Source organism: Monopterus albus, unplaced genomic scaffold (assembly GCF_001952655.1).
Source record: "Monopterus albus unplaced genomic scaffold, M_albus_1.0 scaffold18.1, whole genome shotgun sequence".
Classification (NCBI taxonomy): Eukaryota; Metazoa; Chordata; class Actinopteri; order Synbranchiformes; family Synbranchidae; genus Monopterus; species Monopterus albus.
Window position 1 is genome coordinate 6,962,310 of NW_018127898.1, and position 1,879 is coordinate 6,964,188.

Sequence of the window (1,879 nt, forward strand, 5' to 3'; positions counted from 1 at the left end):
ACACGTTCAGTATAGAGTTTATGCGGAAAGGGGTGAGCAAGAGACACACACATACACACACACACACACACACACACACACAAAGAGAACGTGTGAAAAAGACGGAACCAAAAAGCTAAATGTGTCTAGGTATACCGTATTTGCATAGTTGCAGGCATTCTCCATAGAATGCACTTGTAGGGATCCACCTCATTTATCATATTATGCGTTTTATAAAATAAAAAAAAGGTTTGTGGCAACTCGATATTTCCCGGCAAAAGCAAAGCTCAGCAAACTAACACCAACCACTACTGCATATACTGCATATGTGAACATAAGGCTGATTCTAGTGAATTGCCCAAGTTTGCAAATAAAGTAAGCCAAGCAATTTATAATTGCCTATTTTCTTCTTAAATCGCCCTCCACATATAAACACCAAATAAAATTGCCAAGTCGTCAACTAAGACCAAAGCCAGATACCAAGAAAAGGAGCGATGACTGTGCGTAAACGTGCGTAAACGAAGTTGATCGCAGCCAAAAGAAAAAGAAACCCCTCCAGAAACCACTGTCCTCTGCAATAACGCACTGCAGCTGCTAATGCAGGGTGCTAATGAACAGAGTTGTCACTGACTTTTTTCGCCACACTTAAACAAATATATTCTTGACCTAAACGTTGCTCTGTTAAGCTCGATTTCACGCAACACTGCGGGGAAAAGTGAGCCTTTGATGGCCACTTTCGAGGGCTCATGCAGCGCGTTGCAAAGCCCAAGTAAGCACTACAGCAGTGCAGCACTTCCACAGTACTGTTAGCCGAAAAGACATGGAGAAATTAACTCATCTTACCGAGGATGTGCCCACAAGTAAGGTGCACGCCAGGATGACACAGCCAATGTTCATCTTTGCAAAACCACTCGTTAGGAAAAAGAGGGAGAGATTTTACGCCAGAAACACCTCAGTATTTCCGGAGACTTATTTCTTCTTCTCGGTTGCAGAGTGAGTGTCGTCCCTACTTGTCTGGCGCAAAAGTGCCGCTGAGAAAGAGATGCTGCGCTCCGTTCAGAAGAAACCGGTGCCCATTGGATAACAGCGTCACTACAACCCCTCCTACCGCACGGCGGAGCAGGCATGGCAGGGTGCACAGTCTGCAGCTCTAAATGACTCCCACTGATGATGCCCCGTACACTTCTGGGATCTATTGGTAGAAAAATGCATTTTCCAGGCTATTTAGATTCATATTTCGACTTCAGATGAAGCAAAGACGGGTCTGGCGGTGTGAGTGACAACCAACCATCCGAGTCCTTTCATGTGTCCATCAGCTAACTGGAGTCTATTTCACACCCCACTTACCCCCTCTGCCCCTGATCCACGGTATAGGTACGGCAAGAGCTGCCGAGTTATTAGCTTTTTATTAAAGCTGCTATGATAGGCCAGCGCGAGATAAGACTTTGATAGTGATTGTAAGGTTCAAATGAAATAAAGTCCAGTCAATCACTAACCTGTGTGATGATGTGCAGAAAATATATCTTAATTTTGTCAAATCATTTGTTCCAGTATCCAGTCTTCAATATTTTTGACTGATGTGAGGTTATTTCATATTTTATTATTTGTGTTTTGGATTATAATATGCAACATGGCCATCACTCTGGTCAGAATGTATAACAATATAGGACCAAGATTACATGTCTTGGTAGATTTATCTATCTATCTATCTATCTATCTATCTATCTATCTATCTATCTATCTATCTATCTATAGGAAAAATTACATTTTTAAAATTTCTATAAAACCATCCATCCATCCATCCATTTTCCTCCGCTTATCCGGGACCGGGTCGCGGGGGCAGCAGTCTAAGCAAAGATGCCCAGACTTCCCTCTCTCAAGACACTTCCTGCAGCTCCTC

The 1,879-nt window shown here is 42.9% G+C and overlaps 1 protein-coding gene across 2 annotated transcripts in view; it reads right to left on the reverse strand.

Moving 5' to 3' along the window:
* Positions 1-1,079, reverse strand: part of LOC109956073 (cadherin-4-like) — a 211,079-nt gene extending 210,000 nt beyond the window's left edge. For both annotated transcript variants that reach the window (XM_020592916.1, XM_020592914.1), the window contains exon 1: positions 823-1,079. In XM_020592916.1, coding sequence (XP_020448572.1) covers positions 823-876 — 54 coding nt within the window. In that variant the 5' untranslated portion in view covers positions 877-1,079. The remainder of the gene's footprint in view (positions 1-822) is intronic.
* Between the last annotated feature and the right edge of the window lie 800 nt (positions 1,080-1,879).